The 15,045-nt window shown below is 32.7% G+C and overlaps 1 protein-coding gene across 1 annotated transcript; it reads left to right on the top strand.

Annotated features, from left to right (window-relative positions):
- The first annotated feature begins 13,896 nt into the window (after window positions 1-13,896).
- Window positions 13,897-14,645, top strand: LOC123008906. Its single transcript, XM_044404965.1, has 3 exons — window positions 13,897-13,978; window positions 14,051-14,164; window positions 14,222-14,645. The coding sequence occupies exons 1-3, from the start codon at window positions 13,933-13,935 to the stop codon at window positions 14,365-14,367; spliced, it is 306 nt and encodes a 101-aa protein (XP_044260900.1). The 5' UTR covers window positions 13,897-13,932; the 3' UTR covers window positions 14,368-14,645.
- Window positions 14,646-15,045: the final 400 nt, after the last annotated feature.

Below are 15,045 nucleotides of genomic sequence, written 5' to 3'. Positions count from 1 at the left end.
TTGATGACGACACCAAATGTTTCAGTTTTCCAACTGTCCTTCATCATTTGATTTATTTCTTCTAGCGTATATTCTTCAGTTTCTTGTATATGATGAATAGTTGAAATTTCTGTTCCCGGAATTATTCCATAAATAACCCAACCAAGAGCTGTTTTTGTTGCAACTGGTCCATAAGCATGTCCTCTTGCTACTGATCGGGATATACTTAATGACCAATTATCTGAACCAATTAAGATTGTTGGAGTTACGTTTTCCATTGTTGAGACTGAAATATTTTGTAGATGCTGCCAGTCCTTTTTTAGTTTTTCAATGTTTACTGATTGTGGCTGAATAGATAAATGCTTTACAGTTCTTACGTTTTTCATATAAAATTGTTTGTCTTGTTCATTTACACCAGATATTTTTATGGAAACACGTCTTGAATTTTCTTCTTTGCTGGAAACATTGTTTGCACCTCGCCATCTTAAAGGATCTTTTCTTCCAGTAACACCAATTTTTTCAGCAATATCTGCATTCATCATGGTAACTGTTGCACCGTCGTCTAGAAAAGCATACGTTTTCAAACATCCCTTTGGTCCATAAATCTTGACAGGTAGTATTCGTAGTAAAACAGTTTTTCTCTCACACTCATTTATGATGTGTACACTATTTGTTTTTTCTTCCTTCAATATTTGTTTATCATCGTAATTTGAATTCTCAGTCTTCTTTTCGATATGAAACATTTTATGATGAGTTGAATTGCATTTGTCAATCTGACAGGTCGTTTTACTTGTGCAATTCTTAATAATGTGCCCAGTTTTGACACATCTGAAGCAGACTCCATTCTTTTTAGCCCATTGAATTCGCTTTTGTGGGTCGATTTTTAAAATACCTTTGCAATCTTTGGTTTCGTGGCCCATTTTTCTGCAAAATCCACATTCTTTCTTTCTTGAATAATCATTTGTATGATAGTTTGTTTCTGTACCTATCTTCATTACTTGTATGTACGCCATACGTTTTTCTTCTAAAAAATTCACTTGGTCTAGTGATCCATCCCAATGAACGAGCCAAACTACTTAACCATTTTGCTAATCCAGATAATGTCGTTTTTTCTTGATCGCTCACCGTTGTAGCCCATTGAAGACGTCATGAAGAAGGTAGTTTTTGTACCAATTCGTTTATCAAGATAGGATTTTGAATGTGTACAGGGTGATTCTTAAATAGACCGACAAAATTTTATCACAACTTCCCAAGGATAAATGGAGACAAACTGTAACCTTTTTACGTTTATATCTTTTAGGGGCAAAACACCCTCGATCCGTGCCAATTACGGCGTTTATGAATCGTTGCAATGATCAACTACATTTTTATCAAATTAATACCATGGTTTCCACTACCTGTGCTAATACTATTTACGAACACATCAGTGGCGTACGCTTTACCTCGAAAATAACTTTCATAAATTTTATTTGGAGAACGGTTAAACAAAGAATTTTTTTAATATTTTTTCCAGCATGTTCTCATTTGATACTACCAAGGATAAAATTTTGTCGGTTTATTTAAGAATCACCCTGTATATCGGATCTAAAATTTTCCATCATTACTGCCAGATTTTCAACTTCATCTGCAAATTGTATAACTGAAGTCAATTTTTCAACAGATGGTGGTGGTAAGCTCTTCACTCGGTAAATTAAACTTTCAATAATGTATTGCGTCTTTCCATATCGTTCACGAAGTAACTCAATTATTCGAGGAACATTTTCAGGATTCATTAGTAGAAAATGTACCTATTTTGTCACGTGCTGGACCCTTTAATGCATTTTGAAGTCGCATCACATTTTCGAGATTAGAAAATTGATATTCTTGTGTTGAAGTTTCATAAGTATTAATAAAAATCATCCAATTTCTAAAGATCCTAAGATCCTAAGATCCCCATTAAAATAAGGCAGATCTTTACAAATTGAAGATCTCAATTTTGACTCATTAGGTGTTTGTTTTAACATCATTAAACCATCACTAATACTTTTCCCAATAATATTTGCTAATTTTTCAGTTTTTTCATCATCTGCTGTCAAATTGTTTTTACTTGCTGTCACATTATTTTCATCTATTTGACGTCGTCTGCGTTGATTGACAGTAATAAAAGTCTGGGCCTTCGTCTGCATTGATTGACAGTAAATAAAGTCTGGGCACGGCCAACTGTATCTATCTCCACTTGGTTCCGATACGGCCTCTCCACTCCGTTTATAAAACTGTTCCGATCTAGTAGCCGATGTATGTTCGTGCAGTGGCGTCCCCAAGTTGTCAAATTTTGAACTTGACAAAATTCAAATTCGAAGTTGTGAAATTACAATTTAATAGTTATATTTTATAAGTGTTGTCTATTTTTGTGTTGTTGTTGTGTTGTTAATTTTGATTGTTGTCTATTTTTGTGTTGTTAATTTTGGTTTTGTTATTTGGTCTTACTGGCGAAGATTCCATAATGGGAAAGAAGTGTTTCGTTTGTGGCAAGGGTGATACGAATCTTTTTGAGTTCCCTAGCGATTTTAAACAGCGTACTAAATGGCTGGAAATTATTAAAAGATTATGTGGTAAATTTACGCAGACCCTAACAAAATTGTATCGCTTTTTCGACTTGTTTTTTATAGATGTTTCAAAATTAAAAGATCAGTCAGTAATTTGTAAAGATCACTTTGAAGAAAATTCGTTTTATTTTACAAAAAAATCTTGGCGGCTATTTAAAGGAATTATACCTTCAGTATTTGTAAGTATAAACAGAAATTATCCAATAAAAAATAAATACACATATTAAGGTAAAATTATAAATGACTTTAATTTGTAGAATATTCCTGATCCAATAGAATATCCCCATAATCCTCCAACTGTTCCTGACCAAAATGAAACCAATTCCAAATTAGTCCAAGCCTCCATTCCTTCTAATGAACTTGAAAACCTACGTTACCACTGCAAAGTCTTAAATCAAAAACTAAAACGTATGACTAACAAGTATTCCAAGTGTCGGTCAAAAGTTACCGATCTCGAATTGCAACTTCAAAATCAAAGCCATAACTCAAAATTAATACAGAAAATATCACGGGATGCTGAAAACTCAGATCAAAAAGCTCTATTTTTAATGGATGTTATTAACAATTATGCAAAAAAGTCACCTCGGTGGTCAGAAATGACAATCCGTATGTGTACCCTTTGGCGTTTTTGCTCTGCAAAAGGATACGAGTACTGTCGAAGCAATTTGACCAAACTTCCCTCCAAGACTACCATATCCAGATATCTTGGTGAATATAAAGGTTCGAAAGTGCAAACAGCGCTTAGAGTCTGAAATAACTGCTCTTAAAGTACCAATAGAGCGAATATGTTCTTTAGTCGTGGATGGCATGGCAATAAAAGAAAAAATGCAATATAGCCGACCTGAAGACCATATCTTTGGTCTTGATGATTGCCACTCTAAAACCATCCAAGAGAAGCCCAAAATTGCGAACAAAATGCTTTGTTTTGTTATACCTATATGGGTTAACAACACGATATTGTATTCCTGCTGGATATTTCTTTCATTCAACATTAACAACTGATAGCTTCTATACCTTGACTATGCAAGTGATGCAAATGTAGACTGAATGTGGATTTATCGTGTTGAGGCTTGTCACTGACAATTTCTCTTCAAATGTAGTACTCTTCAAAAAACTATCTGATGGAGCTGCCAAAAATTGCATCAACCATCCCCTGTTGCCAAACATGCCACTATTTCTTAGTTTTGATTATTGCCATGTGATTAAAAATGCAAGAAATCTCTTTTTAGACCACAACATGTGTTCTTCTGAAGGCATCATTAGCTCGTCATATCTGAAACAGCTGTATACTCTACAAAGAGGATTATCAATTAAACCAGTCAGATATTTAACCCGAAAACATCTGTATCCTACAAGCCTACTACACAATTAATCAACAATTAACCAACATCTAATTTTTTGAATGTTACATCAACGCCGAAGATTGTCCCAGAATTTTTTGGTTTTCCAGGTCGTTTAGTCTCATCTGTTTTAAACGAATGCAACCATCTGAAAAAATCCTTATTTCTTTAAAGATTTTTGGTGTTTTCTTCTAAAATATGCAATTTTTGAATTGTCAAGTTGATTTAAAAAATACCGTGCAATGTTTCAAGTGAAGGAGCATCACCACCATATTTCTTTGGTAAGATATCTTTCGGGAGATATTTAAACAACGATTCCATAGAATTGTGAAAATGAAGCCGAAAACTGAATTGATGAACAAATTTTGTCAATTTCAGGCTGTTACCAAATCGATTAGTTCCTTTTTCATAAATGGTTTGACCATGGCTATGATTTTATCAGTAAAAGGCACCAAATTGCAAGTCCCTTCCTGGTGCAAATACAGCATCAATGACATATCTATAAAATTTATTTGATTCACACAATTGTAATGCTCAGGTTTCGTATCAACCAGTCTCATCACAACCACAGCATAACCTTCTGGGGTTTTCTCAGGGAAGAAATTAATTGAACTAGATTTTTTTAATTAAGTTGGCGATTGAGGCGGTTGTCTTTCTCGTATTCTTTGTTCACGTCCATTAGGTTGAAAGACATTCTGTGTTTTCAATCAAAATTATTATGAATTAGACGAGTTTTTGTTCTTTTTTCTATTTTTTTTTTGAAGAAAACTTTAAAGCTTCTGTTAGTAGCACTAAAAGTAGGACTTTTTTATCCAATTATTTAAATATGACAAAGTGCATCCAAAAAAGGGAAAAAACTTCTTAAGACTAAAGAGGACGATAAAGCTAAACCAAGTGTGCGACAAAGACAAGTATATTGAAATTTACTTGGCTGTTTTTAGCAATATTTTTGATCCAACTTTAAATCAAAAAATTGAATTGAGTTTTAAAGACATTTAGAATTTTCGCCAACGTAACACTTTTAAAAAAAAATAACTTTTTTATACGCCTCAACGCTAAATTGCCCTCAAAGTTAAAATTCAATTTTATCGTCTTGTAAATAACTATTATTTTGTACTCAATGTTGAAGGGTGTTTTTATCAACTACTTTCAGTAGATAAAGTAGTCTTTTATCGTCTAGTGAAATAAAGTAATTTATATCTACAGTTCATATTTTATCAATTAATTTCAGTAGATAAAGTAGTTTTTTATCGTATAGTGAAATAAAGTAATTTTTATATACTGTTTATATTTAAGAAATTTTGATAGGTGAGTACAAAATAAAGCTAAATATTATACACGACGATAAAGATTGTTTATCTACACGTAAAAAAAACTCTACTCGTGACTTCGTCACTTAAACTTAACCTTTTCACTCGTACATAAACAATTTCTTTATCGTCTTGTATAATAAATAACCATTTTTTAACAAAAAGTATTTGTAAGCATGATGATACTTTCATTAGAGTTTTTACAAATCGTTAAGTTTAACGTTAACTTTAACGACAACCTCATTTAATTGTCGTGTGTAAAGTCTGTTTTTTTTAAATGGAAATCACCAAGTCAAAATTTTGGTGAAAAAATTGGTAGCAGCTTGTCTCCATAACCACAAATTTTGTTTGCTCTTTGTTTTTGTCCCTAGAAATTTTGTTAAAAAATTATGGTTATGTTTTCAATTTGAGATGTTGTCAAAATTTTTACTTTTATGAATCTTGTGTGCCTGTTTGCTCTTTGAAAGTTTGAAAGCGCTATAATTGAATACCTAAGGTCAGACATCATTACCTAAGGTCTAAAGACACAATTTAGTGCTACTAATTTTGATAGAAACACACCGCAAGTAAGTACAATGTTGTGGACAAAAATGAGGTTCTTGCTACAAAAACTTTGAAGAAAAAGGATGTGTATTGTGTATACAGAAAAAAGTTATTTAGCAAAAGATACAAGTGGGTATTATGATGATCGGCAATAAATTTTGTGTAATTTATTGAAATGAGTTCAAAGTTGATGCATTTTATAAATTATTCTTCAGCTTTAGTTTCAAAATTGTTACTTTTTCAACTCGTTCCTCAAAAACGATGCACAAGACACAAATTTAATTGCGTTCTGTCTGTGGTTCTTTCTCATTCATGTTTATTTTGTATTCTTGTCAATTTCTTGCTAGAAATTGAGAATGTTTAGCAAACCTGCATTACAAATTGGGTTTACATTTTAACGGGCCTTTTTTCCAACTTCCTGCTTGCGAACTATTCGTTTCCAAATTTCTAAAAACTGTTAGTGGTACCGAATTTGTTCCTTTTTTGGTGTTTCGTCTCTAAATTTTCTTAGACGATTTTTTGTGATGACGTTTAATGACACTGTTTTCAAATTAATTCAAAAAACTGGAACTGCCAACCTCCTTTATTAAAATTACCATGAATGAATTTAGTAGTGGTGCCAACGTTAAGACCGTTTGGCATTTCCATTTAAAAAAAAACAGACTTTACGTCTTTCAACGGCGAAAGAGGTATTCCGTCAATTCAAAGACGTTTATGTAAACGTTTTATTTTTGATTTCTTAGCAACGGCCATTTGTCGTATACGTTAATAGCTATTTCCTACGACCATATACGAAACTATCAATTACATATGCGCAAAAATTGGCAATATCGTACGAGGTCGAAAACCTGTGCGATTTGTTTTCGCACTGTGTGTTAGAAATCTAACGCACAATTTACACACGAATGTTTTGTATTTTTTCATTCAACGTATTTTTTTTTGTATCCATTATAAAAAATAAATCGTGATTCAACGTATTTTTGTATCCATTGTAAAAAATAAATCGTTATGAAAAAGAAAATATGTTCGTAAGAAAAAAAAATTAATGGTCGTAGGAAAAATAGTGTACAAAACTTGTAGGAAAGTGTTTAACGCACTCGCGGGATTGCCTGCATTCGGCTAACGCCTCGTGTGCAACTTTCCCGCTTGTGCGTTATTTATCACTTTCCGTGCTCGTTATGTAATATCTATACTAATTAATATAACGAGAATATTATGCAATTTATAATAATCGAGGACGTTGCTAAGTGACGAGGCGATAGCCGAGTCATTTTAGCAACGTCCGAGATAGTTTAAATCGCAAATATTCGAGTTATATTCAAAGCTTTATCGTATCATCGAAGCAAGCAATTTTAAAACAAAACACTAATTTTGTTTACATTGAATTAAAAAAAAATTCAAATGTTTTGCCACGTTTGGTCGTTCCTGGTAAAAGTAATGGAAGATTTTGGTATTCCCGCACGTATTTGCCAGATAAGTCAAAAATTCAATACGAAAAAGAATATCTTGTTTTATGTGAGTGGCGAGACAAGGAACAGGTTGGAGGTGCTGGAGAATCCGTTTTGCTAAAGTATTTCGCAAAACTTTCAAATAAGTATTCTCCTTCATCATTATGGCCGAAATATTCCATGCTGCAAACTTGTTTGGAACTAAAAGAAAGAATCGAATTTGCAAATATGGTCCTTTGATCAAATTTATCAAAAAGAAGAATGTTGGACACCGACATAAAAAATCTTCAGTACTGACAAAGGAACAAGTTGATGAATTTTTGCGCACAGCTCCAGAAGAACCTTTTTTGATGATAAAAGTAGCATTCTTGATTGGGCTTGCTGGAGCTTGCAGAACCAATGAATTACTGAAGATGTCTACCGATGATGTTGAAATTTTAGAGAATAAGGTAGTTATTACTGTTAATGATTCAAAAACTCATAAAAAAAGATTTTTTGTAATTGTGTCTGAGGGTGATGTCAATCCCGTAATTTTAATTAAAAAATATGCAGCGTTACGGCCGGCTCATGTTACGCCTAGAAGATTCTTTGTATCATACAGAAATTCAACCATGTGGTATTCATTTTTTTTTCTAAAATTCCTGAAAAAATTGCTACATATCTCAAACTCGAAAATCCAGCTATGTACACCGACCACTGCATTAGGAGAAGTGCAGCAACCATGCTTGTAAACGCCGGTGGAGACGTGTTAGAACTGCAAGAGTTGGATCGGTAATGGGAGTCGAGTTATATTCAAAGCTTTATCGTATCAATTTTTAAACAAAACACTGATTTTAAAGTAATAGAAGATTTTGGTATTCCCGCACATATTTTGAAGTTAGCAGAAAGTGTGAAAATGAATTTGTTGCCAGACAAGTCAAAAATTCAATACGAACAAGAATATCGTGTTTTTTGTGAGTGGCGAGACAAGGAACAGGTTGGAGTTGCTGGAGAAACAGAAATGGAAAGTGTATACTATTCAATCATGTGGTCATTTTTTTTCTAAAATTCCTGGAAAAATTGCTACATATTGCTACATGCGCCAGAACTCGCACCCCAGGGAAAAATGCCATATAAGGTAAGATACCAGGAACATGGAAAAAATGTTAAAAAATTTTATCTGTAAAAATTTCGAAGTTATGAGGGTTTAAAGTTTGCACTTTAACTCTATTTATTTTTGTTGGAAAAATAATTTTCCAAGTTTTTTTGCTATAGGCTATTAAAAGAGGAAACAAGGAAGCTGTATCCTAAATTGTAACTCTGTTTAATGTTATTTGTGGCTTTTATTGGCAAAAATTTTGTCCCTTTGCTAAATAATTGTAAAAAAACATATACAAGATCATCAGTATCATTAAATATATATAAAAAAATGTCAAATGTCAAAATTTTTTGACATATAGAATTTTTTAAACATTTCTTTCATGTTCCTGGTATCTTACCTTACTTGAAAATTTTCTCTGGGGCGCGAGTTCTGGTGCACCCTGTATTTCAAACTCGAAAATCTAGCTATGTAACACCGGCCACTGCATTAGGAGAAGTGCAGTGACCATGTTTGTAAACGCCGGTAGAGACGTGTTAAAACTGCAAGAGTTGGTTGGATGGGAGTCCATTAAGTTTGCAAAGGGGTATTTAGAAGAAAATCTAGAAAAGAAGATTTCCATTGCGCAAAAAATTCAGGTCGGAAGGGTATCTATGGCAAGTGTTTCTGGTACTAAAGAATCAATGAAAATGTGTGCTGAATTATTATCTGGGATGGGAAAGATGTGTCTTTCAGTTTTCATAAATGTGAAAATATTGAAATTAATGTTATCAGTTCTAATAAATTATTACAATAAATCATCATATCTGGCAGTAACTAATGTATTATGTGTAACTAACGTGTTATGGAATTTCTAGAGTTGAAGAGTTGGGACACTGAACGTCAAACCGAGCCAATTTTGTATTATGTGGATAAGGTATATACGTTCTATCCTTTTTCATTAAAATTTTTCGTAGCAACTAATGTCAAGTTTATTTCAAAAATTATTTTAAGGTTATAAATTTTGTCCCATTGACAAATTGATATAGTTTTACGTCAGATTTGGTCAGGGACGTAGGAGATAAATGGACAATGAGATACGGCCAGACCTTCGACCATATATTAGATAGACTAGGCCATAGGCATACTCTGATTTGTTGTGAAGCCAACATGTGCAGGTGGGGCAAGGGGAAATCACTTATGGTACGCGAATTTGACCCTTAGAGACTCCTTCTCTGATTGGTTCATTCATGATATGTGAACCACCAGTGGCGTCGTAATGTATTCCCATATTACATTGAATATTTTTTTTATATTGTAACTCGGACGATATGATTGTAAATTGTTAAGTAATCACACCAAAAGAGTCAAGTAGTTTGAAAATCTCGAAATACCACTAGTTTTTTCAAGAAACATTATTTATGAAACTTATAATATTTTTCATTTTCTGCCCCTTGGCTACGAGCCGCCACTGAACAAGAAGTAAGGAAGAGTAAGCATCCTCTTGCCCCTCACTCCTCTTGTACAAACATGTTGGCTTCAAACAAACTGCCTACAAACTCGCTGGATGACGAGTCTATCTAATACCGGGTTATTCATAAATATGAAGCAATATTTGAACCTCAAAAATGACCTATAAAATGATGTTAATTTAAATAATAACTCGTGTCCTATCTCCACTGATAAGAATTTTACAGCCCTCGGAATGTGGGTATGGAAATTTGATTTTTTTGTAATAACTTTGGAACTATTTGACCAAATATTATAAAATTTGGAACATTTTCCTGTGACAACACACCCTTTGAACTGGTAATCACGAAAACCGGATACATCCACTGATTTTCCGGTTCTAGCAGTTGCATGTCACATTTTCTGTGTTTTTCCATTTTTTTGCTCTCTTAACACCAATTTTTTCTTGCCCAAATCGATAGAGTAATCAATTTCGATTAAAAAACGCATAACCTTTAATACTCCTAACATAGACCGTTTTAAAGATATTTTAATTTAAACTGAGGACTGCACAACGCTGAAATCAAAAAATAGGGATTTTGAATAAATGGTATCCACGGCAACCAATGACCATGGTCACATAAATCCCTGCCAGACATCTGTTAACTTTGACAATAAATTTTTGTGAATTTTTTATGAATTAAATGCTACGAGATCCATTTGGATTTATTCTAAGTTATGTTTGGAATCTGAGGTAAACTCTTTTATTAAATATTTTCAATTAATTGTCTAATAATCGTCCAATGTCAAAGTTGACAGATGCCTGACAGCGATTAGTGAGACCATGATCATTTGTTACCGTGGATATCATCCATTCAAAATCCCTACTTTTTGGTTTCAGCGTTGTGCAGTCCTCAGTTTAAATTAAAATATCTTTAAAACGGTCCATTTTAGGGGTATTAAAGGTTATGCGTTTTTAAATCGAAATTAATTACTCTATCGATTTGGGCAATAAAAAATTGGTGTTAAGAGAGCAAAAAAATGGAAACACACAGAAAATGTGACCTGCAACATCTGGAACCGGAAAATGAGTGGATGTATCCGGTTTTAGTGATTACCAGTTTAAAGGGTATGTTGTCACAGGAAAATGTTCCAAATTTTATAATATTTGGTCAAATAGTTCCAAAGTTATTACAAAAAAATCAAATTTCCATACCCACATTCCGAGGGCTGTAAAATTCTTATCAGTAGAGATAGGACACGAGTTATTATTTAAATTAACATCATTTTATAGGTCATTTTTGAGGTTCAAATATTGCTTCATATTTATGAATAATCCTGTATATTAGATAGACACGCCATCCAGCGAGTTTGTAGGCAGTTTGTTTGAAGCCACCATGTATGGACAAGAGGAGTGAGGGGCAAGAGGATGCTTACTCTTCCTTACTCCTTGTTCAGTGGCGGCTCGTAGGCAAGGGGCAGAAAATGAAAAATATTATAAGTTTTATAAATAATGTTTCTTGTTAAAACTGGTGGTATTTCGAGATTTTCAAACTACTTGACTCTTTTGGTGTGATCGCTTAAGAATCTACAAACATATCGCCCGAGTTACAATATAAAAAAAATATTCAGTATAATATTGGAAGATTAGAATACGTTACGAACCAATCAGAGAAGGAGTTCTCTCAAATTCGCGTACCATTAGTCATTTCCCCTTGCCCCACCTGCACATGTTGGCTTCACAACAAATCAGAGTATGCCTGGTCTATCTAATATAAGGTCGAAGGGTTCGACTATACTCCATTTTTCCTTTAATGGCCATGTCATCTACAATAAGGGAACATATTTTCTCAACGTCTTTTAAAATATTGCCTTCAGCAGTTATTCTGTTTTTAATTAAATTAGTCAAGCCTGGATCCCCTTGGGAATTTCTCATATATCTGTCTAAAGTTCTTCTGGATGGAGCTTTTAAAAACTGATTTCTTCTCGCAAATTCGTAACCTTTTGAAGAAATGTACTTCCAGGCAATACAATGACGTATTGTAACTTCAGACCATCTTGGCTTTTTTAGGGAATAATTATAAATTTGATCAAGTAAAATCACAGCCCTTGGTTCTAAGTCCTTTGCATCTGACTCAATTTTCACTACACAATGTTGACCTTTACTGTAATTGTCAATTTTTTCCTGCATTCTCTTTAGTTTTTCAAGTTTATTTTCATACAGCTTATTCAACTTTTGAAATCTTACATTTGCTTCCTGTAACTTTTTTTCTAAATTTTGAATTTTATCTAGTAAGCCAAATTTTTCTGCTGAACTTATTGCATCTGAAACATTTTTTTAAATCAAAATCATGAGTATCACTTACTTTTAAATCGCTTTGTTGATCAAAATCAAATCGAAATAGATTTGAAATCGTATAATTTTTGTCAAATGACTCTGGAAATTGGAGACACGGTGCAGGCGTTTCTAACGGCTTACGTTTTGAATTAATGGAAGTGGTAGAAATTACCTGAAAATGAGTAATTCTTTTATAATTCAAGAGCAAGGATGGAAGTGCATTTGGTAACAATTTTTTGTTTTTATAATAGCTCGTTATTTCAAAGTGTTTTCCACAAATCACGGAATTTGGGGGTATATTGCCGATGGTACCAAATATTCTCTTAAGCCATTCGTTTTTTTGATTCGTACTTTTTGGAAATTGATGTAAAGTAACACCCTCTTTCTCCGCTTGCCCACAGTTTGGAACACGGCAAGTTCGGATACTTGGCATTTTAAAAATTATAATGTAACGTCTGAAAGATATTGATACTGCGCTTCTTAAGCTGAAAAAATGTATTAGTTGTGTGACAGATCAATATTTTATTAAATGTGTCAACAATTGTGACATTTAATTTCCTGCAAATTTTCAAATTTCACAAATTACAGTTTCCTTTGGGGCGTAACGCGCGCGTCATCTACCGGAATTTACGATTTTGACAAGTTCACGATTTTGGCCTATTGCCCAGACATGGCCCAGACTTTATTTTCTGTCAATCAACGCAAACGACGGGTGAGAATTACTAAAATGTTGACGAATAGACCAACAAGATTCTCATTTATAAAAAATGTTTGAAATACTCTTTGCAGACTACACGTTTCTATTCAGCGGAATATCCAAATAGATGGACTTCCTAAAACTGGAGTTATGTCATTTTGACTGATAAAAAATTGTCAAAAGTAAAAATACGATTACTATGTTTAACTAATTAAAACGGAATATTTTAGTATCCACGTTATCTATGAAATGTAATGTTGGTTGCTTCAAAAATTTTATCAGGCTCATTATTACTCGTGGGACACTCCAAATACAGGTGCGCAATAACTCGCGCCCCAGAAAAAAAATGCCATATAAGGAACATGAAAAAAATGTTTAAAAAATTCTACCTATAAAAATTTCGAAGTTATGAGATTTAAAATTTTGCGCTTTGACTCTTATTTATTTCTGTTGGAAAAATAATTTTCCAAGTTTTTTTGCTACAGACTATTAGAAGAGAAAACAAGGAAGCTGTATCCTAAATTGTTGTTATTTGTGGCTTTTATTGGTAAAATTTTTGTTCATTTTCATATACAAGATCATTACTATCATTAAACAGACATAAAAAAAATTCAAATGTCAAAAAATAAATGTAATTTTTTTTTTGACAGATACATTTTTTTCCATGTTCCTGGTACCTTATCTTACTTGAAATTTTTCTCTGGGGCGCGAGTTCTGGCGCAGTCTGTATATTCGCATTCATATTCAGAAAAAAATTTGTAAAGACAAAATAATAGTTTTCTTTTAATAGTGAAATTTCAAGATGCAATTTTTGTTTGTTTCTCAACTCTACATAAAACAGATAAAATTTAGCTAATAGTTTAATAAGTTTTTGTAAACTTAACTTTACAGTCAGAATAGTGAATGGTGGTGAAGTAATTTATAACTTTGATATTTTTTTTGTAATTACTAAAACGTTTTCAACTATCGTCAGCAAAATAACAAATCATCACGTGTTGGTTACTTTTTAATTATAAGAACAATTTTTTTTTTGTTGGAAGCACTTACAAATAAGTTGATAACAAAATACTTTTAAATATTTTTGTTAAAAACAAACAATGACGTCTTTTCGGTTGATATGAAATTTGTATAAAAGGCAGAAAGGTTTTGTCTCAGCTCGTAAAAAAGTGTTAGAAAAGTAATCAAGATGTTAGTTCTGCCAATATTATTTCTTGCAATGGTTTCTTTAAATGGTAAGTAGAATATTGTAAAAACAAGTTTTATGCATTATTGCGTTTTTCGCTGTTTTTTTTTTTTTTAATTAGGTGCATATTCTCTTAAATGCTATACTTGCAAGGGAGACAAAGAATGCGAATCTCCATCTGAAGAAACTTGTTCAGACGATGAGGTTTACTGTGTAGCTCTTAATATTCCTCAAGGTACTCAGTAAATATCTAAATTTCAAGTTTTTCTAATAATTATTTTTTTAAATAAAGGTAAAAACAAATCTTTTTTTATTACTTCAATGGGCTGTGCAGATGAAACTATTGGCGGTGTAATTTGTCAGGATCTTGAAGATAACAATACAGGAACCTGTTACACTTGCCAAGAGGATTCATGCAATGAAAAACTCCCTGAATAGGACTAACGCACAGTAAAATGTAAAAAACTACTGATAAATTCTTCTATTCTCAAGATTTAGTTGGTTTGTGTTAACTGATAGGAAATATATATTTTGTCTCACAGTCACTTCTTTACACTTTTTGTCTTTAGCAAAAAGTGACAGAAGCCAAAATTATCTCCTTACTAAATCTATAAGTAAACCAAATGAGTTTTCAAAACTGTAGAATTTTTCGGTACATTTATCACATATTAAATTTAATTTTTGGGGGTATCAGAATTAAAAATACTTGAAGAATATTATCGTTTATTATTTCTGACACCCTTACAACTCACTACACAATTAATCAACTTCTAATTTTTTGAATGTTCCATCAACGCCGAAGATTGTCCCAGCATTTTTGGTTTTCCAAGTCGTTTAGTCTCATCGACTTTAAACGGATCCAATCACTTGAAAAAATCTATATTTTCTAAAAGATTTTTGGTGTTTTGTGCTAAAATTTATACAGGGCGATTCAGATAAGATAATGAGCCTGACGATCTGGCGATGCAACCCAAAAAACAAATTTCATTTACGCCTTTCCAATTTCAATTAGGATTTGCAAGTTGAATCCAAGTTATCATCTTGGTGTCACTCTGACACATAGCTCTGACATTAGTACAGAGAACGATTATTAGTGCCATTCAGTTCTCGCGGAAT

This window comes from Tribolium madens, unplaced genomic scaffold (assembly GCF_015345945.1).
Source record: "Tribolium madens isolate multiple individuals breed KSU strain unplaced genomic scaffold, Tmad_KSU_1.1 Scaffold_71;HRSCAF=194;Tcas5.2_LG6, whole genome shotgun sequence".
Taxonomy (NCBI): domain Eukaryota; kingdom Metazoa; phylum Arthropoda; class Insecta; order Coleoptera; family Tenebrionidae; genus Tribolium; species Tribolium madens.
The sequence above is the reverse complement of the archived record's forward strand: the minus strand, read 5'-3'. Positions and strand labels throughout refer to the sequence as shown.

Bases quoted from the DNA above. Each gene is read 5' to 3' on its own strand.
- LOC123008906 (XM_044404965.1), top strand. From the start codon at position 13,933: ATGTTAGTTCTGCCAATATTATTTCTTGCAATGGTTTCTTTAAATG. The intron at 13,979-14,050 runs GTAAGTAGAATA...TTTTTTAATTAG, and splicing joins TGCAATGGTTTCTTTAAATG to GTGCATATTCTCTTAAATGC. The intron at 14,165-14,221 runs GTACTCAGTAAA...TTTTAAATAAAG, and splicing joins AGCTCTTAATATTCCTCAAG to GTAAAAACAAATCTTTTTTT.